Here is a 26,720-nt window from a genome sequence, read left to right on the forward strand (position 1 = left end):
GCAGGAGACTCTAGCCCAGCTTGCCAGAGCTCTCCCTTTCTCTCTGTCAAGGACAGCCTGGCAGCTGCCTCTCCCTTGGACTTAGGGGACAGCAGTCAGCCTGCCGTGCTGAGGAGCCCCAAACCAGCTCTGGCTGTGATCAGATAAGAATTGCAGGCTATAGCGATCTCCCAGGTCAGCTCTTTTCCCCCTTCCTGGCAGAAAGACCACTTCCCCCTGTGGTGTGATTTTGGTAGTGCTAGTGCTTCTCAGTGTGAAACAGCTTCTGTTACTGGCATGTGCCTGCATTAATCTCATATTTCTTGTACATTTTTATGCCACTGTGTCTTGTCTGTTCTTTGTGCAATTGTCAATTGTGTTTTCAAGCTGGCTGAAAAATAAAAACAATACACCAAATGGTAAGTTCATACAGCTTTTCTTTTCAAATATGTGTTGTCAGGCCTCCCATCAGGAGCTGATATTACTTAGATGATACATGTCTTATGGGTAAAGTATTTGTTCCTCAAAAAAAGGGTGCATGATTGTGTTTTGGTTCAATCTGAAGACGGTAGCCTTCCAAACTGCACTGTGCCAGTTGTGCCTTGAAGTGGTTAAAATCTTTGGGAAGAGGTTTGGAAAAGCATAAAGTCCTTTGAAGAGATATCAGCAGTTATCACTGTTATTTATGTTGGCACTAGCAGTGGATGTAGTCTGAGGCCCACTCTGACAGGCGTGTGCGCTCCTGATCCAGAGCCAAGGGGGAAGGAGGGCATGTCCTAGCCATGAATTCAAAGTACAAGTGAGGCAGAGAGAGATTCATGGATGTGTGCAGGGAAGGGCATGGCAGTGATGCCTGAGAGGAGGCTCAGGCATTGGCAATAAGCAGCCCCAACCAGCCGTGGCCGTGAGCACGGAAAGCTCCTGGTCGTGTCTCTCCAAGAACATGATGCCAATAGTCTTAACAATGAGCAAGCCTAACTTTCCATGTTTAAAAGGAACACAAAAGAAATCCCCCGACCCCCTACAAATACAGCCAAGCTTATCAGCCTGGTTTGTTTTACCAGTAGATGTCAGTCAGCACTACTCACAGCCCTTTGCACCTACAGTCCCTTCTCTTCTGTTTCCAATGCACAGAAACAAATCTGTCATATGTTTTACTGAAAGAAACTGAGATACAGAAACATTCCCTTCGTGGTGACAGAGAAAAGACAGAAGCAGAATCCATGGATTCCAACAGGTAATTTATGATACTAGACCCTCACACTTCAGGACTTGTTGCAAGCTTTATCTATCTCAGGCAGGTTATAATTCTCCCTACAGCCTGTAAAAAGGATTTGTACAGGTTTTGCTATTTTTTTTTTCAATCTTGTGAAAAGCTCTTAGTGAGTGCTATTATTAGCGCGGAGCTACTGCTAAGCGGTCTTTAGCACCGAAGGTTGTTAGCTGGAGGCTGCCCTGCCCCTGTATGTTTTACAGACACACCCTAGAAGGAGTCCTACAAAGAAAAGAACAACATTGGGGAACAACTATCAGTATTCAGAGTTTATCAGCAATAATGAAAAAGGGAGGGGAGTAGCCAGCACCTGATGATCTAGGAGATTAGAAGCCCAGATGATGTGCCATCCTTTTGCTGGTCACACAAACCCTAATTCCAGGTCTCTGAACATGAAAGCAAGGAGCCTGGGAGTGGAGGGCAGTAAAAGTAGCAGGGATTTCAGTGAAGGCCAGGTCCCCATCCCCGGGCTCAGAGGTTAAGTGATAAGATAACGTGAATGTGCCGGGTTTTGGAGAGCCATGGCACAGTTCAGCGCCTCTGGCCCTGCTCATGGCCCTTTTTTAGAGGTGGCAAATGCCAGGCGTAGCTCATTGCCAGCCAGCCATGCTGTACACATGCCAGGCACTCAGGCAGATGACAGAAGGGTGCCAGCCCCGCGGGGTGTGGTGAGATAAAGTCCTGGCTGAAGAGTGCTGAAGGAGGAGTGCAAAAGTTCAGTTGACAAAACAGTGGCTGTTCAGCCTGGTCTCCAGCCTGAATCAGCCAGCTCTGCTGAGGCGTGCCATAGCGAGTTACCAAGAGAGCCTGTGTGCATGGCAGTAACAGGGCTCTAGAGCACAGGATGTCCCAAACTGCTCTGGATGGTGCTGTTTCCTGACCACCGCCGTCCCCAGAAGATACCAATCGTTACTCTGTTGGTACACTCACTTCTAGGTGCCAGAAGGCACAGCAGCCTAAGAAACAGCCACTCAGAGCAAGATGCAAAGTGGGAACTTGAAGCTGGCTTTGCTTGTGCTGCCTGAGAAGGGACTGGGAAGCCATCCCAAGTGATCATTTCCATTGGCTGTGAGTCCCTGTGGGGTCCGCTTCTGCAAAAAGCATCAGAAATAATAGTAAAGGGCAAGCTCAGAGAGAAAAACTCCCTATCTGTGCATACACACACCTGCGGACCTATTGCTGGAATGTTGCAAACCACCCAGGTTGTTCAGACACGTTTGGAGTTCACTAAGAGAGCAGGCTTTGAAAGCACATACAAAGACTTCCGTAACAGACAAAAAGGGCAGAGCTTCTTCTCAGTTTCCTACACAATTGAGAAGTGTTACAGCAACAAGAGATGGTAGGCTTTCTGAATCCTTTCTGCCTCTTCTGCTTCAAAGAGTTTTATTCTGTTCAGGCCCAGGAAAGGCCATGCCACCAGCAGGCATTCTTTACCATGAAGAGAATAGGATGACCTTATTGTAAAACAGAACAGATTGTACTTGCTTCTGTTCTCTTACCAAATACTCATGAGGAAGGAGAGATGTGCCCAAAGGAACTGTTCAGCATTTGGACACGAGGACCTTTGTCCAGGGGCTGTGGTCAGGGTCCTTGTCATGACACAGAACAAGGAACATCAGCTAGAGACCTGTCGTGTCTCCTCCATCCTTAGCCTGGTGACCAAGGGTTGTTTATGAATGTGTCTTTTCACATGCTTTAGGAGATGACAGTGATCAATTTCTTGCCCTGTCCCTCTTCTGTGAGTCATTAAAATTTACCCATTGCCCCTTCTCTCCCACTCTGAGTGCCTGGAGGAGCTACCCCTAGATGTGCTGCTGTCCTGGTGAGAAGCTAAGCTCAATGTCATCAACACTTGCCACTCCTGGTGTTCTACACCCATACCCTCATTTACTCTCCATTCACACCCACCTTGGCATTTCTGTTGTGACTCTACCCGCCCTGCCTCTCCTGATTAATGAGAACTACCTCCAGGCCTAGGACACCTCACCAGCCTTCAGTGGCTCCTGGGTGACCCTGGGCTCCCTCTGCCCCTTTTATGTGCACTTGTCATCTCCACTTACACAGCCATTTCCAATGTGAAAAGTTTAGTCTGGAGAGGAGCAGAGCAACACAGTCAGAAAACCTGAGCTGCCCTGGCCAAGAGAAACTCCAGGCAGTGGCTTTACTGAAAAAGCCAAATATAGAGATGAGTTGGAACATAGTGGAACATAACCAGAGGCCAGATGGAAGGTGAGTACAAAGAACTCTGGCATAAGTAGCCTAGGAGTGTTCTGCTTTTTCCTGTGGCATTACTGGGTGAGTTGTCCAACAAAGTGCTTCCTTCTCTTTGTTCTCCTCTTTGTTACTGCCTTCATCTTCAAGACAAAAATCCAAACATTTAGTCTGGCTTTCTGGTTTGGGTTATCTTTGATAACACTTGCTACCTGGTGATTCCCATTTCTCTTCCTCAGTTTACTTGTTTATAAATGTGATTTTCCTGCAGTCTGCACCAGAGTAGGGGACAACTGAGATTTCTGAGACTTTACACTTTTTCTTTCACCTACTGTGATGCTCTGCCTTGTGTCATGGCATAGTAGTTCTCTGTCAAGGTCAGAGAGCACTAGTGAGCATCTAGGAAGGCACAAAAGAAGGGACAAGTCATGGATAAGACAGAGCTATTTTTCTATCGCTTCTCCAGAATGCAAGCTGTTTGCTATAATGATATCTCACACTCCTACAATTGTGTACAGTCCCTTGGGGGAAGAATACTCTGCAACTCTGGGTATACAGCACCTACTGCAAAAAAAAGGTCTGAATGTGTTCAGGGCTGCCATAACAAATCCTAATGGCAGCAGCCCAGGCCTTGGGAGTGGATAAAAGTTAAACAGTTTTTAGGAATGTCTCATAGGGCAGCCTGGACTTTGCTCCTGATGAAGGAGGTGAAATGCCTACGTAACAATGTGTATGTCAACATTCATGTCTAACAAGAGAACTGACCTCTGCAGAGCTGAGTTGGGACAGATAAAACACACTTTAATCCTGTTAGCCTCCTGCAGGCACTGAGGCCCTCAAAAGGGAAGCAGAAGGATGGAGTGCTCATTCCTGACTCACAAATAGCAAGACAAATTGTACTTGAAGGAGTCCTGCACAGGAGCTTGGGTTGAGTGTGGGAGAAAATTGTACTGGGGATTGTGTGTTGTGGCCTCAGTGCTTGGTGAACTTCTTGGTCTGAAGTCCTAGGCCTTGTCCTAAAGGCTTGAGAATACTATAGGGGCAGTCACGACTGGTGTCTCTCCCAGACCTGCTTGGCTAGAGAGGACATGGGAGTTTTCTTCTCCTTAGCAGGCTCCTGAACACATAACTTACAGCAGCGAGTAGGAGCGATAAAAATCTCAGCACATTTATGATGTCATCTTTTTAATTCCTGAAGAACTGTCATGGTGGTTTAGACGTACTAAGTGCTTTATCTATGACATCCTTGGCTGATTACTTGCTTTACCAGATAATACTTAATTGTGTTGGTCCTATATTTTAATTATTCATTATTTATGCCAGAATGAAGCCCATGATATTTCAGTGTAGTGTATTAGTTAAATACTGATTTCCTTTACTCTTAGATTTGCTTGAACCCTTCCTTATCTTTAACCAGTTAAGGATTTAGTGCTACTATGAATTCAGATAATGGATTAAATGATTAACAAAATTTGACAGAGTCAGACGTCTACATAATCTTGCAAGTCTTGCAAAAGTCAACTTCCCCAAGGCAAGCAACACTTTAACCAAGTAAGGGAGGCTAGTCAGCACTAGCTTTGACATGATGAGCAATCAGGGTGGAAAAAAGCATAATGAGTTTTTTTGTGCCTAGAGTGCTAAATTTGTAGATGCACCAGATTCAGTACATGTGTACACATCTGTACAGGGTGTGTCTTTTGGAGTGGTTTACTGGAGCTTCTGGAAAAGAAGAGCCCAGAAAGTATCACTCAAGCACCATGTCTAATATTGCTATCTTCTGCATTAATCTCAGAGTTGCTCTTATACAGTGAGCATTGGGATATTGATTCACTCAGTACAGAAGGCAATAGTACTAATCATTGTACATCTCCTCCTGGACATATTCCTTATATACTCTCTTGACGGTTCAAATCCCTGAAATATTCTATGAGCTTTATGAAATTCAGCATTAGGTAGGATTAAAAAACACCCTGGGTCCTCAGGTCAATGAGAGCAGCATGCTAAAGAAAGCAGTGGAGAAGCAGCAGGACTCCTCAAAGCCTCACTTTCTGCTAGATCCCTTCCTTCATGCCCAGGATGATATCATGGTCTCTCCTGTTCTGCAACCCTGTAGTGGCAGTCAAATCAGAGGCTCAAGGCAGCAGGAGCTAAGGACAAAAAGCAAAGATTTCAAACCTGTGCTAAAACCTGCAGGAGATCTGAAACATGACCCAGGCTGTTCTTTCCTTGCTATAACAACACGTCAGTTCAAAGGCTGTAGCATTATTTGTTTAATGTCACTCAGTAGATGCACCAGGGCATTGGAGCTTGGTGCTTTCAAGGGCTTTACACTGGGCTAATGCTTTTGGTGTCTTTCTGTGAAGACCACATCCTTTAATCTGCAGTAAAGCCTGACAGTTTACAGGGCAAATGCCCCTTTCAGTGGATGAGGAACACAAAGCTTTGCTGGCATACCCACCAGCCTACAGAGTGAGCAAGAGAAAAGTACAGTAACATCAGGCTGCGATCAGGCTTGTTGTGAGTATTTGTCTTAAATAACTACAACCCTGGACACTGTTTTCTATCCCTGTACTGGCAGATACCTCCCTCAGCAACAGTATGGGCTAGAGTAACTGGATTAGTAACATGGTTGAAAAATACTCCTAATTGGGGTGGGAGATGAAATAGGCCCTCCTTGAAGAAGCCTAGAAGACTGCTGCTTGAAGAATGAGCTAGAGAAAAGCCAGAGCCTCCAGCCAGATTTAGTTCCTCCCAATATCTGGGGTCTCTGCTTATTTCTTTGTCATTGGGATGAGTTTAGGCACAGGGGACAGAGAAGTGGATTTTTCCATTCCAGGAAGTGTTGGAGGAGCAGTACTATTCCCAAAATGACCAGCATGAAGGCACCTACCACGTTCGTCTGAGGAGCAGATGTGCAACTGAAGGTGTCAAATAACCTGAAGTTTTTAATTGTGCTCCTCGAGTGAGCTGTTCTCCTGCACCACTGTGCAGGCACTATGTGGAGCAGCAAGTTCATGACTCAGAAAATGCTCACCTTTGTTCCCAAGCACACAGGCTCTGTTTGTCTTACTGTTCCAGGCACGTGACAAGAGAAGATTGCCTCCACAGCTTGTTGAGGGGTAGTGAGAATTTGGGATTGAAATAGTTTTGGAGACAGAGATGTGCATGTTTGGTGAAACACTAGGGCAAAAGTCTTCAATGTAGGCAGATTTTCCCCAAAAGAGGAAGTGAAATCACATAGGAAACATGAACTCAAGTCCACTTCTGACCCATAGAGTGACTGAAGATAGCATTCAGCAAGCCTATGGCAAAACCTGCTCTTCTGAGAGATCTCTAGGGCTATTTCAATACCCTCATAAACCCACCTGCTGACTGCTGTCAGCCCTGCAGAGCAATGCAGCTTCATAGGATGTGGGTGTCTTCTACCTAATGCATCAATGGCATTGAGTGTATCAGCATACCCTAGGAGGTATGGTGAGGAAAAGGGAGAGGTAAGCTTTTGGAGTTTCCGTTATTATTGTAGATTGGATAGACAGAGGTCTATTTTACCCTAGCTGAGCCTTAAATTGATCTAGCAAAAGGTGTAGTTAGGAAAAAAAGCAATGCTGTACAGAGCTCCAGAGGGCAATCAAACAGGAGGCAATTAGTATGACTCTACAGCTTTGTCATAAATTGTATTTGTAAATCATAAAATTGGGCTTTTCCTGCATTCACAATATCAAGGAACCTGAGGAGACAGAGCTTATTTGTAAAGACAATAGTGCTTGAGAATGGAAAGGCAAGAAGGCTTGACCACAAACTGAAGGAAATCCGATATTCCTGATTTCACACCTTCCCTGAGGTGGGAGCACATGGCAGCACGGAGAAGCAACCTGATGGACAACGGCTCATCCCAGCAGGCTGTCCTGACCGAGGGACGGTGCTCCACCAAGGAGCACCGTGCCACGGAACGGGTGCGGTCCGAGTGGGAGTGTCACCCTGGGAAGGGCTGCTAGGGCGGCCGATGGCCCCAGCTGACCCGGCCGGACTGGCCCCATGCCCCGGGGGTGATGACCTTTCCAGGAGGCGGGAGGGCAGGAGGGACAGTGAGCGCTGCCTCCCACTCCCGGTCTGTCCCTCCCGTGCCGGGGTGCGCAGGAGGCTCCTCGTGTCCGCCGCCCGCTCGGGGGTCCCGGGGGCGAGCACCGCGGCTTTTCCCCGCTGCTGTCCCCGCCCCGGGAAGGCGGGCTGACGGCGCCGGCAGCCCGCGGCACCCCGGCTCCCGGGGGCTGCTCCGCGCCGCCGTCCCGGGCCCAGCGCTGCCGGCGGGGACAGCGCTCCCGCAGCGCGGCCCTCACGCAGCCGGGCTCGGCCCCGCGCGGCGCCGGCACCGCCCCGGGGGTCGCGCCGCCCGCGGAGCGCGGCTCCATCACCGCCGCCTTCGCCCGCGACCGGCGGGGCTTGCGTGCTACCGCCGGCACTCCCCGCCGTCGCTTTATGTAACCCGCCGCTCGGACCCGCTTATAAAACGCCGCCAAGGCAGAGCCGCCGCCACTCCGAGCGCCGCGGCAGCTGCGAGGTAACGGCGCGGGCCGGCCCGGGCCGGGGCGGGGGCGGCCGAGCAGCGCTCCTGGCGGGGCCGGGGCTGCGCCGCGGGCGGGCGCGGGCTGGGGGAGGAGAGCGGAGCGCGGTCGGCCGGGTCGGGTCCTGGCTCCGGTTTAGTGGCGAAACCGGCCCGCGGGACGTGGGTGGGAGACACAGCGGCGGGTACTGCCGTGAGGTGCTGCTGCAGCCCGAGCCTACCTGTAGCCTCTGCTGGGCTTTTCTCGTCCTCGTGCCGTCCGTGCATGCCAGTGCTAACCGGTAGCTTTACAAAAACCTGCGTAAAAGGGTGTACGGTGAACTAAACCAGAGAACCTAGCCAGGACAGATACAAGAAAAAATGTTCGAAAGTCTAACAAGGTCTTTGTCCCTAGTGTCACTATCATCCTCCTGTTTTTTTTTTTTTTTTTCTCATCATCTGTTGTGCAACCTTTCAAGTGTATAAGCCATCTCTTGCTGATGTAACCAGCATACCCTGTGCTCTTTCCCAGGGGTGACTAGCCTTAGAGTTCAGTATGGGTTCAAACTAAACAGCCCTTCCTTTGCCCCTGATTTTTATTTTACATATGCAGGAGAAAACTTATGCAACTTGTTGAGCTTTCAGTGATAGGAAGAGGTAGAGAGGAAAGGACAACTTGCATTTCTTTAAACCTGGCTTTTGTAGCCCTAGTTTCCTAATAGGGTGGCCATCTGTCCCTGAGAAATCTACTACTGCTGTACTGGTGGTTTTGCCAGTTGCCACCCTCTCAGTCCTGTGAGGAAAGAAGTGCAGATGGTGGGAAAGGGGTGGTTGGTGGGATACTTCTACCTTCACACAAAATTTGAGGAACTAGCAATGGATGTGTTTGTGGACAGGTCTTTCTCCTTGCTGTTTTAACCTGATGAGTACCTTGGCTTTCTGCAGCACCACAGTAATTTTTAGCATGTGTAATTGTTATTTTAATCACATTGATATCTCTGAAATAGACTTGTGCAGCAAATAAGATGCACATGACTGGCCTTCATTTTTGTAAACACTAACATTTTTCTTGCTGTGGTTCTTTATATGGATTCATTAATAGGCTTTCTTTGCTGGCTTTGTTGGGGAGTAGGGGGATAAGCATGTTATGATTGAAGAAGGTGAGCTTGAGTCTCTCCAGGTGGTAACAGCTTCCATTAGTAGTACCGATTGTTGCAAAAGATGGTGACCATCATAGGTAGGCTTGTTTTTGCCTCATTACATGCCCTTTGAGCAAGCATTATTCACTTCAAGAACACACTTCTTGTCCTTAAAGGTTAGTTCTAAATCTGTAGGTTTCCGTGCCTTTGGGGACTGACTACTGGATGTCTTCTGGTGCGGATGTCCATCCTTTTGGAAACTTGGCATGTGTACCAATTGATGTGCTGTGCATGAACTTGCTCTTCCAAGACACTTTCTGGAGAAATCTTTGTTCACATGTCTCCTTCCCTGCATGTTTCTGTTCTTTGCCTCAACAGATGGGAACTGCTCAAAACAGCAGTGACCCCCATGCAGTGGAGCTTGGCCTGTGTAACAAGAGCATGATGTCGGACACAACGTTCGATCACAGCATTGTTTCTGTTGGAGAAGAGGAAGGAGTGGGCAATTTCCAACGTTCTGTTCCAACACAAGAGTCCCTCCGATCTCCTCGTGGCTCCGTTGTGAGTTTCCATAACATCCAGTACTCTGTTAAGCAGTCCAGTGGATTCCTTTGTAAACGGAAAATCGTGGAAAAGAAGATCCTTCATAACATTAAGTAAGTGTTTGCTTAAATGAAATACTAGAGGGTAGGAATTAATCTGCTGCTGTGAAGCAGTGACCTCATGTCACTTTCCAGATCCAGCTGTGCTGGTACAGAAATGACTGCCCTCCTGCCAGTCAGCAGTTCTTGTAAGCGCTTTGATTTGCTTTTAGGCAAAATAGCTGGGATATAGCTGAAGCAGTTTCAGTTATTGATCTGAGCAAATTAGGACCAAACTTGTGTGAATTCCTCTGCCAGAAGATCTGGGGGTTCTGTTAACTATGGTTCAAGATGCAGAGAAAATGAGCAACAGAGAGCAGTTGTTGCTTCTTTTCAAGACCCTGCTGAGCAGGGAAGACAATTTCTGTCTTACGTAGATTGCTTTTTATGTCCAGTTCTCATTCTGTTCTGACGGGCAGTCTGGGACAGAAAGGAAAAATTCTTACTGATTTCAGATTTAAGAAGTTTTTAATCTCTAAGGTTTTTCTTTCAATAACATTTTGTTTACATCTCACATCTACTAAAATCTGCATATGGGTGGTCCTTGTAAATGTCCTTATTTGTTAACAACTCTTTCCTTCTTTCAGTGGCATTATGAAACCAGGCTTGAATGCTATCCTGGGGCCAACAGGGAGTGGGAAATCTTCGTGAGTACCTTCTGCTCCTTTAAATGGACAGTCAGCTGTTCAAAGTATTTTTGGGATTCTGAGGGTTAGGGGAGATGTGAGGTATCTGCACGCTTAGACCTTTGCCTTTGAGAAATCTGGTGATGCAGCTTGACCTCCTGCCCCTCTGTCAGCCTCGCTGAAGTTCTTGCACCATGACTGTGTCACACGCTTCATCTGCTCCAGTTGGTGCTCCATATTACTGCAGTCATCTTTGGTGGTGGCCCGAGTTAAGATATCAGGCAGAACTGGGGTGTTTGGAACTCGGATGTAGGCTCCGTTCTGACTGGTAATGGGGTGGGGATGGGGCACAAGCTCCCCTGGGGCATGGAAGATGTCACCCTCTGTGCACTCTCTGCAGCAAGATTTCCTTGAAGCTGTAAGCCAGACCCTTCTGTGACAACTGACAGTAGTATGGTGTAATGCAGTCTGTAGGATGCTCTGGATCCTTACCCCAACTTGGCTGTGGCCTGCTGGTGAGGGTGCACACATTCTTGAGTTGTTTGGATGAAGGCACAGAGAAATGCCATGTAGACTGTTTCCATCCAGTGCTAATGCTGTTTTCTCTCCTGTGGTAAGAGAGCTCTTTGTCGCTTTCTGACTTTAAGAGTGTCAGACACTTGGAAATATGGCCAGGGTTCACACAGGCCTGTCTTTGTGGTGACCATTGATCTTCTTTTCTAAGGAGTCTGCTGGTTAATCAGGATGCTTTCAAGAGCAGCACTTCATCAGGGCAGTTTACTTATCTGGCAGACAGGCTGGCCTCTGCACTGGCAGTAAGGAGAATCCAGTGATAAGTTTAAAAAATTACTTTCTAGAATTAATCTTAACTCCTGTCTTTACACCCATATGGATTAATTTCCTTAAGATAAGAGGAGTTAGTTCAGTGCTCCCCTGGCTGGAGAGCAGCCTGCAACGACTCAGCAGGGTGCTTTTGTCTCTGTGCATTTGAGGTTATCTGTAAATACACAGACCAAGTTTATGTCTGTAGGGGGTTGACTGTTGTGAATTGTGAGCGTCTGTACACTGCCATACTGCTGTGGCACACCGTGTGCTGGAAAATCCTGGATGGACACCAGACTTTCTGTACAAAGAGCTAAAGCTTGCAGAGTAGGGGAAGCCCCTTCCTGTGCCCTCTGGTTTGCAGCACACTGTGAGCAGGCTGTAACTCAGTCCTGGCTGGTGGTACTTAACCAGTCAAGGGTAAAAGCAGCAGTTATTGCAAAACCTAATGCCTGGTGTTTGTCTGAAGTCTCCTAGATGTGCTGGCTGCCAGAAAGGACCCAGCAGGTCTGTCTGGAGAAGTGCTTATAGATGGCATCCCACAACCTCCAAATTTCAAGTGCATCTCAGGATATGTTGTGCAGGTGAGTAACTGCCTTCCTGGAGGCCTGGGAGACCTTGGGATGGCAGACCACATAAGATGAGGAAGCATCAACAACTAGTTTAGGTAATTTTCAGTGATCCCTACAGAGCCTAATTTGATAACTCAGCTGTTACAGTTTTTAGTTTTAATCTGGGATACGGAAGACAATAAGATCAAATTGTTACTCCAGCCTAGTCAAGAACAGAGGTGTGTCTTCCCCATAGCCACGTGGATGCCCAAATTGCTGGGCTACTGTGACCTAGCCTTTGGGCTCTGCCCTGAAGTGCTAGGAAAGATTTTTAAAAAAAGGAGAAAAAAAACCCATGACACCCAAAATCTCTTGTTGTTAAACTCAGAAGCCGTTCTAGCTGGCAGAAGTAGCTTCAAACTATCAGACAATAATTCTAGGAAATAAATAGATCCCTGCTGTTCTTCCTCTGATTCTAGCTGGCTGTGACAGAGGTCCATTCCACTCAGAGACAGGAAAAGCCAGCTGAATCTGCGGAAGTGGGTGGAGGCCTGGACCAATAATAGACCCTCAAAGCCCTGGGGAGCTTGGGGAGAAGGGGATTCTTGGCAGTCGTATGAGAAGCTAGATCTGGAAACCATCCAGGGTTCTGACTGCAGGCAGATGTGACACAGGCAGCTGAAAGCTGCCAGCTGGGGGGCTCTGCAGGATCCATGGGATGAGACTGGTGCTAAATCTTGATCCTGCAGGCCAGAGATCCCTAAATCCTCAGTGGCTGGAAAAGTAAGTTTCTCACAAGTTGTCCCAATTTGTCTCTCAAATGTCCAAATCAACCAAACATAACTTTAAAATGATAAGCAACTTGGTGAAATATGAAATGGTCTCTCCCCCTTCCCACCCCATGCAGTATTCCCTGGATCAGTAAAGACAGACCAAAAACTATGGACAACATTTAAGTTCTAAATACATAATTATAGGATCATTTTTATGCAGATAAGCATATAGGCATGCTAAGTCATATGTTATCCCTATAAAACTGCTGGTGGTCTCTCCATTCATGCTGAGAGTGAAGGTGTCATGCTACTGTTGATTATGTTTGGTATTAAGCTTAAATTCACAGTTTAGTTTCCAGTGTAGTGACCCAGCAGTTCTATTGGTGGATCTGAGAGTGGAGAATGGGAGGCTGGGGTCAGAGACTGAGGGGTTGTGGGAAGGGCAGGTTTGAAATGCCTAAACCATCTTTGGCAGCAAAGCAGCACATTCTTGTCTTCCTCTGTTAACTCCAGTGCCAAACGTGGTTGACTGGTATATCATGTGTGCTAGTGATGCACTATATCTGACATGGGCAGAGTCCCAAAGCAGGCAAGAATCTGCTGCCCTGCAGCTTAGGGAATGTCTTCCAAAGACGGCTGACGTAACAGGCGTGTTTCTTAGCAGCTGCCCAGTGTTGTAGCCCTTTTCTCATCATATTGTAGGATGCAGAATTGGTACAGATAACAAAGTGAGGGTGATGGAGATGCATGGAGCTCTGAATGGACCTGATGTCAAATCTCTTATTTGGCTCATGGTTGTTGCAGGTTGCTGTACGCTGCCCAGGTCTGCCAGCTGGATAGATTTGATTCTCCCTTAAAGAGCATGTGACTGTTAAAGCTTTTGTAGCCCTTAGAATAAAGGTTTAGGTCCAAGAGTTGTACATAGCTGAGACCTGGCAGGAGCATCTTGGTGCAATACTCTTTCTTCTCTGAGAAACTGCTGCCAGTGAGGAGCTGGGTAAGGCTCTTTGTTGGCAGCTGAACTCAGCAGGTGCTCTGGACCACAACGAGGTATGGCTTGTAACTGGGAACAGAGCTGACCAGGGTGGTTCCCTGAGTGTCTCTACCTTGAACACTGAGCACTAGCAGTGTCCTTTGGCTCCAACTGGACTGACAGAAGTTTAACTCTACAAAATCACTACCTGCTCTGCCTCACTTTGCCTAGTAAGACAAATGCGCATGCAGTACACAGTAGCATTGTCTGCACTTGAACTTCTCAGCCTGAAAGGAGGCTGAGGGGGTGCTGGGTTTAAGCTGTGGAGCCTGCAGAGCTACAGTCTCCCCTTGACTGCTACTGAAGGACTTTGAATTTCATGTCATGTAAAATTTGAAGGAGTTGCCCTTCAGTCTGGGCTCCACTGTGCTATGCAAACAACATATGCAGTAACTAAGGGACTCCTGTGCCCACTCAGCAGCTGAGGAGTCTTTCCAACTGTCCGTTTGTACTTTCAGGATGATGTTGTTATGGGCACGATGACGGTGAGGGAGAACCTGCAATTCTCTGCTGCGCTGCGACTCCCCAGTTCCATCAGCATTAAAGAGAAGGAAGAGCGAGTCACCCAGATAATCAATGAGCTGGGATTAAGCAAAGTGGCTGATGCTAAGGTGAGCAGTAAGAACACGTTTCTCAGAAATCCTACTACCTCTGGAAATTGAACAACTTGTCTCTGGGCAGTATGGTGTGTGTAGTGCAGCTACAGAAAGCCAAACAGGAACCTGACTAAACCATACTGCATGCAAGAAATCAGTCTCCAGCTCAGGAGGGAGCTTGGAGAGAGGTATTTGTATTTGCTACTAAAAGGGGAAGATTTTGGACCATGTCCAGAATGTTGTATAAATTCAGAAGGGAAAGAGTCGCTTAGTCATTGCATCTTGGAAAGTTGTTCAGTCACTTCCTGGCTTTATGGAACAAGACAAGAAAATTGTTTTCTCATTTCTGAAAGCTCTGAGGGATGAAAAACTGGTCTTTGATGGAAAAGTTCTGTGTAGAGCTTGTATTAACAGGCAAGCTACTAAAAAAAGGCATCCCCACACACTAATGCCTCCTCTGAATGCTGTGGCCCCACTCTGTCTCTTGTCAGTGTCATCCTTGTTCCCTAGAGTCATAAGGCACCTGGTACCTCTGAAAATCAGGCTTAGCATACTGCTACACAGTCCCTGGGTCAAACTCACCTGCTGTTGATCCTAGAGTTCATTAAAGGGACTCTGAAAGTGAAAATGGCTGCTAGATGTGGAAAGCCCACAAGTCCAGAGCATGTACTGACTGGGTCTTGTTTCAAATATCTGATTTCTTCTGCATGCAGGTCGGAACTGAATTGATCCGGGGAGTGTCTGGAGGGGAACGGAAGAGAACCAACATTGGGATGGAGCTCATCACAGAGCCACCAGTCCTTTTTCTGGATGAACCAACCACTGGCCTTGATGCCAGCACAGCCAATGCAGTCCTCATCCTTCTGAAGAAGTAAGAGTCAGTGCTTCACTGTGCTGCAATTTGGTTGTCAACTCATTAGTAAAAAAAGGAATGTTCTTATGACTGAGTAGTTCTAGTGCTCCTTTAAAAAACAAAAACATAAAAACTAGACAAATATACTCAGAAGTAGTGGTGAATTATTTGTTTGGGTCTCTTCCAAAGCCTTTTTAAGCTTATGGGAATCTTTCCACAGCAAGCATTGGACTGGAGCCCAAAAAGCAGATGTAGCTTGGACAGCTTCCCTTTGCCACAACAAAGAGTAGACTGGAAGGTCAGACCTTGTAATCATAATTTCTTGGCCTTCCATTTGAGTCTACTATCCAACAATAGTCTTGAACTCAGATAAAACTTCACCTGCAAATTTACTCTGAGTGTCCTATGTTTTGGAGATGAGGTGTCTTCTGACAATTAGAATAAAGTTACATGCAAGGAGGACGGAAGAGGGTTATTTAATGAGGATGACTTTCTAATCCTGCTCCTGGGTTTGTGGCAAGTTGTCTGGTTTTGCTTGTGGGGGTTGCATTGGTCTGGGGTTTGTGGATATGGGTCTTTGATGGTCAAGGGTCCTTGCTGGGCATCAGTGCTAAAGCCCTTGAAAGAGCATCTGACAAATTTCAAGGAAAACTTGGTTTGAATTTTCTTTAGAGTAAATCTTCAGCAGAAGATCTAAGAGAAATCTCAGCTGGCCAGACTTCCACAGCCTGATAAGTACCACCTGGTACTGCCATTGAACGCAGTAGGACTGTTCCAGTTAGGTGGACATCTGGTATAAAAAACACATAAGGAGGGTTTATACACAGCTGTGGCCTCAGGCTTTGCTAGCTACAGACAACATCATACTTTGGCTGCCTGGGCTGCAGTGATGGTCTCTGTAATGATGGGTGCTGTCTTGCAGGCAGCATCTGATACAGTGACAGAGAAGGGAGAGAAGGTTTTTCTGGGTCAAAACCCTGAGAAGTTGCCAAGTATTTGTCTTGGATTTTGATACTTGGGGTTTACATTCCTGAAATTCAAAGTGTGGTGTAGTTAAGAGATGTTTTGTTTCTATGTCAGGCTCTCAAGAAGAGGGAGAACCATCATATTTTCCATCCATCAGCCCCGTTACTCCATATTCAAGCTGTTTGACAGTCTGACATTACTGGCTTCGGGAAAGGTGCTGTACCACGGTCCTGCGAAACACGCCCTGGAGTACTTCAGTTCTATTGGTAAGTCTTCTATGCCAAGAGCAAAAGCAACTGGCTCATGAGTTGAATCTGTGTGTAGATTCTTGCCCTAGCATGGGATAATAGGCCCATGCTTTTCTATCACTGGGATGTTAGAAACTGTACACATACAGTCTAATCAGTGTTATGCTAGAGCAGGAAAAAGACAGAATGAGAAACCTAAAAATTTTCAGACAAGAGATCATGGCTCTTTCTTGCCTTTGTTGCCTTACATGAGGACAAAAACCAAGAATCACTAGATAATGCTTGTAGTTGTACCAGGCCTTGATGGCAGATCCAGTGGTTTTTGAACCACAGCCTGCAGATTGGATCCAAAAATCCAAGATCCAAAAATATGCTCTAGACTGAATGCAGGTGGGCAACCAAGAGGACAGAATTAGGGTGTGTCTTAAGATGGGTTAATAGCTGCACTGTTGGGTGGCTGCCCTCTGTTCAAGTAAGCAGGGTGATGGTGTCTGACTATAATGAACAGAGAATTTGGAGTGGACTTCCAATCTTTAAATGCAACCATGGACACATTAGATTATAAGCTTTCTCTGGCTTTAACGAAGGTGCTTTAACCAATGTCAGTACTTCTGCTCCTCCTCTTAGTAGGCCACTTCCTTTCTCTCAGGGAAGATGTAGAAATGTCTTTGGGTTTGTTTGTTTTTAATTTCCTCCTTGTCCCATACTTAGAACTGTATTATAAGAAGCTGCTTTTGGACAGCCCTTCCTCATCCTTGTGACCAGGGAAACTCCAACAAGAGTTGAGCCTCTGGAAGAAATATCTGAGGCTATAGAGCAGACACCCAGGAACCTCTGCTGAGGAACTGTGTGTCTTTCAGAGTGGAATGTGGTTGAACAGCCATGGGAAGGAGGCAAGAGTTGTCCATACAGAGTTGTGGTAGAAGCAGTTAGAGATTCCTCCTCACCTGAAATCAGTGAATAAGCAGCTTTGAAGCTTTTTAGATACCCTGGATTCGCCATCTTCTAAATCCTGTCCATCTACTGCTGTAAAGTAACACTTATGAAAAAGCAGTGAAGTTTTCTGGTAACAGGGTTACGGAAAAGTGATATAGTGTTAGACCTGACCTTCTGAGGTGTGCCCTGTGCAATGCAAACACGTTGCATGTGTGGTTTTGGTTTGTTCTGTTTTTGTTTTTAAAGGATATGAATGTGAACCCTTCAATAATCCAGCTGACTTCTTCCTCGATGTCATAAATGGTGATTCAACTGCTGTGGCAGCCAGCAAGGATGATCATGGACCTGTGGACACAGGAAAAGGTAAATTGCAAAGGAGAAATTCACTGCTAGCTAATGTAGAAGGGAAATTGTATGTGGTGATGGCAAGCTTTTATTCTCTGTGTTTCTTTGAGTCTAAGGGCATTTCTTTATCTTTTAATTGTTCCTGCTAGTAGATATACTTTGTTTTGGGCTTCTTTAAAGAGATCAGAAAACTTCTTAAATGGATTTTTTTCACTTCAGTAGTATAGGAGAGAATTACAAATACCAAAATTTTAAAAAAGCCTGTGAGGGAAAGGCTGAAAAAACTAGAACTGCTTAGTCTCAAGAGGCAGCTGACAAGTTCTCAGTCACATAAGAGGCTGCTGCAGAGACTAAGTAGATGGCTGAGGAGTGTTGGATTTACAGGAGAGTGAAAGAGATTGGAACTGTTAGAGAACAAATTCTCTACCAATATAATGAGTGAAATGTTTGGAAATACTTGCTTGGGGATCATGTAGCACATCGTTGACTGAAGGACTATAAGGGAACAGATCTTGTAAAGCAGTTACACAGCGGTTCACATCACTGAAGTGATGTGAATCAGAGCAAACATTGATTTTTCCCAAATTCAATGAAACAAAAGTTATCTGGTGCCATGTTACAAGAATATAACCATTTTGTGCCAGAAAGAATGGGCAGATTAGCTAGATTCAATTAAAAATACAGGACAAACCTCTCACTCAAGCTAGCTTCCTAAACTCAGGGCTAAGGCGTGAACAACTCAAATTCTCTGGGCATTTCTGTCTTTTTCTTCAGCCTCCAGAATTGCTGAACTTATTGATGGGCCATATCTGAAGGTCATGTTCATAGGGAATCACAAGCCATATCTTCTTTTTCTCACTCAGAAGTGAGCAGTGAGAATGGAGTGACAGAAGACAATGTGGATAGCAGTGTGGTAGATGTGCTGCACCAGAAGTATCTCGGCTCAAACCTGTATCAGAGCACAAAGGAAGCACTGGGGAAAGTGGAGCTTGGACGGGGAAGCAAGCAGAGACTATCCAAGCAGGAGCATGAGATCACCTATGCAAATGGATTCTTCACTCAGCTCTACTGGGTGTCCAAGCGTTCCCTGAAAAATCTCATCAGGAACCCACAGGCCTCCATTGCACAAGTAGGTAACAATTGCTAAAAGTCTCAAACTCTTGCGGCTCTCAGTCTCATAATCTGTAGTTTGTAGGGCAGAACATGTTTTCAAAGGCAGTTAGGGAAATAGAAAAGTCCTGTGCCACTGCCATGTAAATGGAGTGAGATGCTCAGCTACCTTTGTGGCCTTTGGAAAAAATCTCCAGTTTAGTTTAGCATAAGAACTACTGCACTGAAGATTGGGGTGGGAGGGAAAGTGCTCCATTCTCTCGGTCACATGGGGATGTTCTAGGATGATACTAGTTTTGTGCCTCATTTTAAAACTTAAACTTGGTTATTCTATGTTTCTACTAAACTCTGCTAGCCAAAGAATGGAGTAGAAAAGTGAAGAGGATAAAATCTGAAAAACTGTCATAAGGATTTTAATTGGGTGTGTCTCAGTATACATTGCCTCACAAGAGCAAGGCTTTTAGGCAGGTGTGAATCTTAAGCTCTGCATATGACTTAAGAATGCTAGTTCCTATTTTTTTACTTACCTGAAGGATTTATTTTTACCTTTCTTCTTTCCACTTCCAGATTGCAGTGACTGTAATTCTAGCCTTGGTTGTGGGTGCTATCTTTTTTGGTGTAAAACTGGACCGAAGCGGCATTCAGAATCGGTGAGATGAAAATGCTTTGCTCATTTTTCTATCCGTAGCAGACAGGTTTGAGGCACAGGGAAGGAAGGCCTTGGAATCCACTTGAAATACAAGGGAGGGTTGGGTTCATCGGTCTCAGTGCACTGCAGCATGGAATTGCCAGGGGTCCTAAAGGGGCCACAGTTCTGTCAGGTTTGCACATAAGTACAAAGGGAGTGTAAAAGGGAAGATAAGGATACAGCTAAGATTTACAGTAGCAATTAAATATCTCCATTCTATGGACAGAGAAAAGCACTGACTCTATGGTATGATGAATGTCTGAGGCTGCCACTGCTTAATCTGGTTGTTCCCTCACTTTTCCACTGTTCTGTTTTGCCTTCTAGGGTTGGATCCTTGTTTTTTGTCACTACAAACCAGTGTTTTTCGAGTGTCTCTGCAATTGAGCTATTCATCAGAGACAAGAAACTATTTGTGTAAGTAGTAAGGCACTTGGACTGTCTCATACCCTAGAATGAGATGGAGCAGTATCTTACACACTGAACAAAATTTTTACCACCAAGGACTTGCTTGCTCCCTTGCAATATCAGATTGTAATAGTAATGCTAAATGAGTCTGTAGAGCAGGGAGCTGAAATGCTCAGAGCTGGGGGAAGGAGGAAATGCTTTTACTTGCTTGCTGTGTGACAGCTTACTGTTTTTCCTACCCACTTTTGGTAACAGCTGGTTTTGAGGTCTGCGCGTGAATCCTGCAGACTGTGAATCCTTCCTACCCCCTTTCTCACAAGGGCTGACACACAGTCTTACAATGGTCCTAAAGTGGCAAGACTGTGCAAAAATGAAGGGAGAGTTCCTGGAAAAACTTTGCAATGGATGCTCAGATAAAGGGGGCCACTGTCTGGCTTACAAGAGCTTGTTAATAATCAAGCGCATCTGTGTTTAGAGGGATGTGCTTGATTATTACATTGTTGTTAAAAGTAATTAATATATAATTAAATATAGTTATTTACTTATAATATTATTTATATATAATATCTTTATAGTAATATATATATGTATATGTTTTGTATGTGTGTATACATATGTAAATGCACGTAGATACAGTATACACACCTGTACGCATACATATATGTTGAAAGTGTAGTTTGGAGGTGTCTCCAGCTCATGCAATAGAAGAGCAAGAGACAGATCCTATGCAGTAAAACAGAAACTGGAGATTTATGCCTGAAATGTACATGTCCACCCACAGGCTGCTCAGAGCAGCTTGATATTGTCCCTAACAGCTGCTCAGGAGTGAAATTCCCCCACACTGCCATTTCTTGCTAGTCTGCCATGCTTGCCAGTGTAGTTTACCAGCTGTGTCAATGGGGATTTAGGCACATCACCTGTTAAAGCATCTTTTCATGAGCTCCATTAAGTAACAAAACAATCATAATGCCCTGAACTGGAGGTGAGTTGATGTCGCAAAGGTGTTTTCCCATTGTTGGGTATCATTCCTTCTTCCCTGGAAGCAGCTGTGTGAGTTAGCAGTGGATGAAGTGTTCCTCCAGTTTATAGAAGTCTAATGCTTCCCCATGCTCTTGTATTGAGGATCTTCTTCTTTGAAAAGAGACTTAGGAGTTTTTTTATGATATTTTACTTAGCAGTCACACCGTGTTTCATTCACATTCCTTGGTGTGCTGTTTGACTGTAGGGTCTGAGACAGATCAGCCCTTAATTCATAGAGTGTTAGTGACAGCACAGAGAATATAAGCAATTTGCATAGAGAGGTGTTACTGGTAGAAAAAGCAGAAAACAAATCAGGATAAATCAAACACACACTATGAGCCTGCTTCCTAGAGAACCTCTAAACCTGTACAACTCCCCTCCTTCCTGTCCTCGCAGCCATCAGTACACCAGTGGATATTACCGTGTGTCTGCCTACTTCCTGGCCTTGATGATAGGAGATCTGCTGCCCATGAGAACTACTCCAGCCATCATATTCTCATGCATCAGTTACTGGATGATTGGTAAAGAATTGATGCTTTCATTGAACCTGTTGTCTTCCAACACATTTCTGACTTAGCCAGATTCCTGTATCTATAACATACTGCTACTTGAACTTTCAACTGATTTAAGTGCTTGGCATCGTAACTTTGGAGGACTCTGGGGCAGGGGCAGAGACACCAACAATCTAACACAGAGACCTGCCTGACAACGTCTTTTGGTAATGCTCTTTGGGCCTCTGAAGCATGCAAAGTTCCTGCCAACTCCAGACTTGGTCTTTCTTCCTGATTTGCCTGTCTTGTATAGGAATCCAAGGGTACCTCTCTGGAATTCATCATGTGGTTGTTTACTGGACTCTTACCTTTCTGCTTTTTGACAGGATACCAAGCTGTTGCAGGGCGGTTCTTCTTCTTCATGCTGACTCTGATGCTGGTGTCCTACACTGCCACAGCCATGTCCCTGGCTATCAGTGCTGGGATGGATGTGGTGGCTGTGGCCAATCTGCTCATCACCATTTGTTTTGTCCTGATGCTTGTAAGTATATTAGGGGGTGTGTGCTCCTTTGATGGAGGGGAGGGAAGAGGACTGAATTGAGCTTACCCTAGGCAGGCTAAAATATCCATAGTCCACTGGCATATCAGCTCCATGCTTGTGATTTTATTGTCACTGTAGTCAAAGATATTCTTCTGCCAGCTTGTAGTCTAAGGGCTGGGTGCAATTCAGTAGTTGTGATGCCACCAGAACTTTCCAAACACGTGTTGCTTTTTTTAAATTAAATTGTCCTTACAAAGATTGATTTTAAAAAATCTTGCATTTCCAGTATTAGAAATCTAACTGATCAATTAGATCATTTAAAAGGAAAAAGCCTTGAAATAAACTTTAGATCTGTTGATTATTTGCATTAATTTTTGCTGCCCAAGCGGTACAAAAGGCACAAACCCTCTCTTTTTTTGTAATTCAATATTACCTTGGGTTTCAAGAAATTACTTCAATACTCTTCCCTGAGGATTTTTTTAAGGAAGAGAACAAGAGAGAGAAATTTTGACTACTTGGAGATGAAAGCTGTGAGTTCTTTTTCAAAAAGGTGATGCTGATGATGAAACATCTTGACTGTGAAACCTACCAAGTTACATGTTTCTTGTTAGATGATTCCTGGTCACTGTCTGTGTACATACTCTGAGCCACAGTACCTCCCTTATTCTTTGATTTGCAATTTAAGCTGCTTTTACAATAAGCCAAGTGCACTGCTTTAACTGCTCACTGCGGGTGAGAAGTGTGCATGTGTAGTGAAGGGCATGATGTACATTGAGTTAGGTCATAGTGTATAAGGAGTGACACATGCATGTACTGAAGGTCGGTGGGGTAAGCACAAGATCACTTGTGATGAAGCAGAGGCTGAAGTATGTTTAACTATGAAGACCACTTGTGATAAGAAGTAAAAGCAAATATTTTTCCAGATGAGAGAAAGCATGGATAAAAGATGTAGGACAGAGGGGAAGACTGAAATAATAACAGCTCTTAAGGTTCCCCCTTTTTCTTCTTTTTGATTCTCTACTTTCTCATCTCCGTCATCCTTCTTTGGCCTCTGCTCAGCTCTGTCATAGGACAGTCCTCCTGAGTAAGAAGTTGTGGTCATGATTCTTAGCTCACATGTGGGTGTAGAAAACCTTTCTGACCTCTTTGCAAGCAGTTCAGCGGAGTACTCAGGTGTGTCGGGCCAGTGGCATGGGAGTGCTGCAAGGCTCCAACTCATGTCTGTGGGTACAGGGATGACAGCAGTAGTAGATCCATCAATCCCAGTGGAGCTCTGCTGGGAACTGCAGCATCTGTGCAGGAATGGTATTATTTGCAATAAACAGAGTTTGTGACTCATCAGTCTCCTGTGTTCTATTTCAGATCTTTTCTGGCCTCCTAGTGAACCTCCCTTCAGTAATGGGCTGGCTGAACTGGCTCAAGTACTTCAGCATCCCTCGATACGGCCTCACTGTGAGTAGAAAGTAGCATTGGTCTCCTTTGAGTAATGTAGCCACACTGCTGCTTCCTGGAAAGGTTTTGAGTATAAAGTTTGAAGTTCTCTTAAAAGCCAGATTTGGTTTGTTTCATTGCATGAATATGGTAAAAAAAAATAAACCAGACAGCCTCAAAAAGGAAGTGAAATTTAGAACTCTGTGTGAGAGCTGCAAGTCTCAGGGACTGAACAAACATTTTGTGCTACAGAATTAGTGCTGCTTGGACAGCTGCAGAGCAAGCTGTCCAGTCAGGCACTAATTCCTAGCCTGAGTAGTTGATCCCTGTGGTTCAGAATAAAATCAAATATTGTCCAGCCTCTCCAGACACTACTGTATGGGTGGCCAGCTGCGGCCAATGACTTTCCACCTGGTTAAGGGATTTACTGTAGTGCACGAGTGTCTTAGTCTTCAGCCTGGCTTCCTCTGAAATGAAATTGGACTTTTCTGAATAGTAAGGAGCTGGGGTACCAGAAATCTAAGGATGCAGCTGATTGAAACACAGAAAATAGAGCAGGTCACACGTGGGAGTTGTGTTTCCATCTCCTGTTTGCATACTTGCCAAGCCTCTCTGGAAGGAATAGTGTCCTACTTCAAGTAACAGTGACTGAAATGAATGCTGGAGCTGGTGCAGGGTGGGAGAGGTGTGAGATCTCATTGTTTGGGTATCACTGAGATGGTTTATCAGTGTTACTCAATGTAGAAGAGTCCTCTGAGATAGCAGTGAGTGCAGGATGCCAGTGCTTGGGAGCCTTTCACCTCTTGCTTTGGCTGACTTTGCCATGCCTTCAGTGTGGTGATGCTGGGGGATCTGCATGCAGCCACATGATTTTCTGGATCAGTAGACTGACCCAGGTGAATGTGGATGAACAGAAACTTGTAGCTGGCAAGACAGAAACCCGTGGCTAAGTAACTTGGAAGCTAAGGCCTGGACACCGAACCACCTTGCATGTAGAACTTGGAGCAGTTGCTAAGAAAAGCAGTGTCTAAGAGCTTGAGAATAAAAAGGAATGTGAACATATGATTCTAAGAATGGTGGTATGTGTATTCTAATAATCAAGTTCCTTTGAAGTGTTTCAGTTTTAACAGCCCAAACCATGAACTCTGCAAAAATCTTGTGTCTTCCTCTTTCCCTAGGCCCTTCAGGTAAATGAGTACAGAGATCTCTACTTCTGTGGTGAGAAGAATTCAAATACTACAGTGTTAGTGGGAGACACAGGCAGTTGTCCCCCCAACATTTCAGAAGAAATGTAAGTACTCATGGTGGTTCTGGGCCTGAAAAGTGATTACTTGAAGGGAAGTCTGACTGCATCAAATTTTTATACTATTTGCAGAATTACCACTTACAAGCCAGTCTCAACAACATGTCCCAAAGTAATGTATTTTAGGATTATACAATAAAACTCCACAATTACCCAAGAGTGAAGTAGGGATGAAACTTTACTTGTAAAAATAGGCAGATGAGCTAAATTAAGTTTTGTATTTGATAACCTAGCCCTGATGGATCAGTTTTCCTAAACAAATCCAGAGTCACTTAACAATGGAAATGCAGTGTGTGGACAGCTAGAGTTGCTGGAAAGCAGTAGACCTGTGATCAGAAACATGCCTCTCCCACAGAACTTTTAAATATTAACCTCCCTGCAGATACAGAGAGAGCCAAGGTATCTCTCTCACAGTGCTTCATTTTGCCCCATTTGAAATGTTCTTGGCTATTGATACCTTAAGCTGTAGCAGTGCAGCTATTTTGTGATTCATACTAGAAAAATGGCAAGCTGAATATTTTGCAGGGAGCAGTGCTAGAGTACTGTTTCCATGGCTTTTGGACTTCCAGTGATTGTTGAGGGGAAGCTAATGCTTCTGTACTTACCGTGGTTTAAGATGATTCTGAGGTTTCCTCATAAATTGCCAGTTATCTGTAAAGAACAATTAGGTTGCTACTGAAAAATGATGAGAACTAGAGATCTAGATTTGTCCCTCGAGTTTTATTTGGTGATGGCTTCTCTATTTCTATCACCTGTTTTGCAGAGTTGAGGGTAGAATGATCATTGTGAAACAGGAATAAAAGTAATTACCTGAAGATGTGTGCTACATAGTAATACGAAATTGTGCCCTGTGCTTTTCTGCAGGTGTTCTGGTGAAGCATACCTGTGCAGCCAGGGAATTGCCCCTACCAGCTGGGCAATGTGGGAAAACATAGTGGCTCTCTTCTGCATGACTGTCATCTTCCTTATCATTGCCTATGCAAAACTCCGGTTCATGAGGAAGTTCACATAGACTCCTGTGTTGCCTTGCCCTGCAGCTTCTCAGGTGTTAAAACTGCAAAGCTTGTTAGGGCCTACTGGAGATTGCCAAAATGTTTTCAGCTGACTTTACTGGACTTCAGATGGGAGGCCTATTCTCCTGTTTCTGAAGCATGATCTCCACAGGACTGTGGGTTTTAAGAAGAAATGCATTAATGTACATTGCGTAAGTGATTTTTCCTAAGAAAATACAATTCTCATAATTCCTTAGGTACATATCAAATTTTATATTGTAAACCATTATTATTGTGTGCCAGCTTATACACAAAATATTCCATTGGACATGTGAGCTTCTCCATCACAAAAGGTGGAAGGTGATGGTGGCATTTATACAATGATACATTGTCCCTTCTTAGTGCTTGTCACATCTGAGGAGAGACAGAGACCATTCACAATGTGTTGGAGATGCATTTGAGCTTGAAGTCAGTAGAGACCAAGCATTTACTACCAGGAAAGCACAGTTGTACTTGTAGTAGCTTCTCGGTGAAAGCTACTTCCAGAAACAACTTTAGCTTCATTAAAAACTAAATAGCAGTGGTGTTAGACATCTACCTAAGAAGAGAAATATGTACTGTTGTACTGCAGGCACAAAGAAACCAAAAAACCTCCCCTCCCCCCCATGAACAGCAAGAAATGTATTTACTACTTTAAAGGAGGAGAGGGAATGCCCTTTTTCTTTATTACTTTCTAAATAAAAATGTGTATACTTACAACTGGCCGAAGTTTTTAACAGACTCAGTTCTTAGCTGCACTATCTGTATATAGTGCTACTTACACTATGGACTGAAAAAAACCTATTTAGCTACGGCTGTGGCAACTACAGCAACGTGTACCACAGTCCCCACAGGACAGACTATCATGCCAATACTTGTCTCCTGGCCACCTCATCAGCAGCAGAAGAGATGCTTTTAAATCGCGTTAAGACCTGCTGATGTAAGCAGATCAGCTAAGCCAAAGGAAAACATCCTCAAACACAGGACTGGAGAGTTTGCCTGTGAGCGTCGGGCGGGCCGCAGCCCCTGGACCGGGCGTGCGGTGAGAGTCCTGCCGGCGCTCCTGCAATGAGCGCTCCGGTTGCGGTGGGAAGGGGGAAATGAGCGCACTGACGGTGCAGCCGCATCGAGCACTGACCGGGCGCTCTCGGTTCGGCTTCACTGCCTG

General features: G+C 45.2%; 1 protein-coding gene across 1 annotated transcript; it reads left to right on the forward strand.

The window, feature by feature from the left end:
• The first annotated feature begins 7,849 nt into the window (after positions 1-7,849).
• Positions 7,850-26,271, forward strand: LOC115905044 (ATP-binding cassette sub-family G member 2-like). Its single transcript, XM_030951096.1, has 16 exons — positions 7,850-8,021; positions 9,521-9,798; positions 10,371-10,430; positions 11,701-11,815; positions 14,047-14,199; positions 14,898-15,055; positions 16,118-16,269; positions 17,434-17,550; positions 18,396-18,661; positions 19,210-19,292; positions 19,655-19,744; positions 21,152-21,276; positions 21,633-21,787; positions 23,150-23,239; positions 24,397-24,509; positions 25,386-26,271. Exons 2-16 carry the CDS (start codon positions 9,521-9,523, stop codon positions 25,531-25,533), a joined length of 2,103 nt encoding a protein of 700 aa, XP_030806956.1. The 5' UTR covers positions 7,850-8,021; the 3' UTR covers positions 25,534-26,271.
• Positions 26,272-26,720: the final 449 nt, after the last annotated feature.

This window comes from Camarhynchus parvulus, chromosome 6 (assembly GCF_901933205.1).
Source record: "Camarhynchus parvulus chromosome 6, STF_HiC, whole genome shotgun sequence".
In the NCBI taxonomy this organism is placed as follows: Eukaryota; Metazoa; Chordata; class Aves; order Passeriformes; family Thraupidae; genus Camarhynchus; species Camarhynchus parvulus.